The 2,085-nt window shown below is 27.8% G+C and overlaps 1 protein-coding gene across 2 annotated transcripts; it reads left to right on the top strand.

Annotated features, from left to right (window-relative positions):
* Positions 1–97: 97 nt before the first annotated feature.
* LOC116351241 (geranylgeranyl pyrophosphate synthase) lies at positions 98–2,026 on the top strand. Of its 2 annotated transcripts, none has more exons than XM_031783320.1 (8): positions 98–309; positions 405–559; positions 764–908; positions 985–1,082; positions 1,282–1,444; positions 1,512–1,614; positions 1,683–1,810; positions 1,878–2,026. In XM_031783320.1, exons 1-8 carry the CDS (start codon positions 244–246, stop codon positions 1,953–1,955), a joined length of 936 nt encoding a protein of 311 aa, XP_031639180.1. In that variant the 5' UTR covers positions 98–243; the 3' UTR covers positions 1,956–2,026. The 2 variants fall into 2 exon arrangements, with proteins under 2 accessions (XP_031639180.1, XP_031639181.1); XM_031783321.1 differs by having other exon boundaries at positions 98–325.
* The last annotated feature ends 59 nt before the right edge of the window (positions 2,027–2,085 follow it).

Genomic DNA, 2,085 nt, shown 5'->3' with positions numbered 1-2,085 from the left:
GAATAAAAATGTAAATTTATTTTATTAAAATTAATAGGGTAGTTTTGACAATTTGCGCACAACTTCAATTTGTTATAATGTATAATTTGACAGAAGGGGCATGCTACTTTATATTCATACGTTTATTTATAATATTATTCTTTTTAAAATCAGTTTTTCTATAGATATATTTAAAAAAGTTTTATTTATTGTATGTGTTTATATGTATGAATCTATTTTCTAACATCAACGATAAAATATAAGATGGAGGATGTTGGAAGACTTTTAGAAGACTATAATAAAAAAAATAGTCAAGCTGAACAGGATCAAGTAAGCTATAAATTCGGTTTGTAATTTTCTTTTATTATTAAAAAAAAAGAGAAATTTATTATCCCTTCGAAATTCATTTCATTATTTATTTCTAGATATTACTTCAGCCTTATACGTATATTCAAGAGCTCCCTGGTAAAAATATCCGATCAAAATTATCTATTGCATTCAATTACTGGATGAATATTCCAATAGAAAAACTTAAGGCAATTGGGGAAATTGTTCAAATGTTGCACAATTCAAGTCTTTTGTGAGTATAACCATAATTAATTTTTATACAATACATTTTTTTTTTTTATATTTAACACTATTTTTTTTATAATAGAGAATAAAATTAAGAAGCATTTGATTCCGAAGTCAAATATATAATTTGTATATTAAAAAATCATTGGAGATATCAAGAAATTCCCATTATTCGCATCGCAATATTTCTAATTTCTGTAATAATTTATAGAATCGATGACATTGAAGACAACTCTTGCTTACGTAGAGGTGTACCAGTTGCTCACTCTATTTATGGTGTTGCAAGTACAATAAATGCGGCAAACTATGTATTTTTCCTAGCGCTAGAAAAAGTTCAACAACTAAATCATCCTGACGTTAGTATAGCTAGAATCGAAATATTATTAGTGCATTTATTAAAAATTTACTTTGACCAAAATTTGTTGTATTTAGGCAACTAAAGTCTATACGGAACAGTTACTGGAGCTTCATCGAGGTCAAGGAATGGAGATTTATTGGCGCGATAATTTTACATGTCCCACAGAATCTGAGTACAAACTTATTTTAATTATCGTATTCACATATAATAGTTTTTTGAGTTATTTTCAAAATTTTATATAGCTTGATACACATATAAAAGAAGCAAAAGAAACTAAAGACACGACAGCAAACATATTTGATTGCTGAATAATTGAGATTTTCCAATACTTCGGTTATTTTTTGATTATTCCTATTCTTGTCTTTCCTTAGGTACAAACTTATGACCGTTCGTAAAACTGGCGGACTGTTTATGCTGGCCATACGCTTGATGAAATTATTCAGCAATAGTGATAAGGACTTTTCTCAATTAACGGCAATTCTAGGTTTATACTTTCAAGTGAGAGATGACTACTGCAACTTGACGAGTAAAGAGGTACTGAAAATGAATCTATCTCTTACAATATTATCCTTCATTATATAATTTTTTTTATATATTATAGTACTCCGAAAGTAAAAGTTTTTGTGAAGATCTAACAGAAGGAAAGTTCAGTTTCCCAATAATTCATGCAGTAAATAATCAAAAACATGATCGTCAAGTTTTACGTAAGTCTTCAGAATAATCATCACATAGTTTGGAATAAATTAAAATACAGAAAATTGTCTGTATACAGATATTTTGAGGCAAAGGACAAAGGATGTTGAGGTCAAAAAATATTGCATTCAATTAATGGAGAAACTTGGTAGTTTCGCCTATACCCGAAACATACTGAAAAAGCTTGATGAACAAGCTCGTGAAGAAGTAATATTGGTTCAAAATTTACAGATACAGTTTCCAAAAATTTAAATAAATAATAATTGATTTCTAGGTTGCGAATCTTGGACCAAATAAGTATATGGAGACTTTGCTGGACGAATTATTTAACTGGAATTGCAAAGGAAATTGAATACAATAATTAGAATCTTTTGAATTGCTTTAGAAAATTTTTTAAAAATAAAAATGTGAAGATGCAACTTACACTGAGAAATCTAATATTTGTAGACACACGAAAAAAGTTTAGTTTTAAAAAAAGTTCA

The sequence above is a fragment of the Contarinia nasturtii genome, unplaced genomic scaffold (genome assembly GCF_009176525.2).
Source record: "Contarinia nasturtii isolate CC-2019 unplaced genomic scaffold, AAFC_CNas_1.1 Cnas_scaffold_4980, whole genome shotgun sequence".
Classification (NCBI taxonomy): domain Eukaryota; kingdom Metazoa; phylum Arthropoda; class Insecta; order Diptera; family Cecidomyiidae; genus Contarinia; species Contarinia nasturtii.
Note: the sequence above shows the minus strand (reverse complement) of the source record. Positions and strands in the feature narration are given on the sequence as shown.

Excerpts from the sequence above, each read along its gene's own strand:
- LOC116351241 (XM_031783320.1), top strand. The coding sequence starts at position 244 with ATGGAGGATGTTGGAAGACTTTTAGAAGACTATAATAAAAAAAATAGT. Across the intron at positions 560-763 it reads TTGCACAATTCAAGTCTTTT|AATCGATGACATTGAAGACA; the intron begins GTGAGTATAACC and ends AATAATTTATAG. Across the intron at positions 1,445-1,511 it reads GCAACTTGACGAGTAAAGAG|TACTCCGAAAGTAAAAGTTT; the intron begins GTACTGAAAATG and ends TATATATTATAG.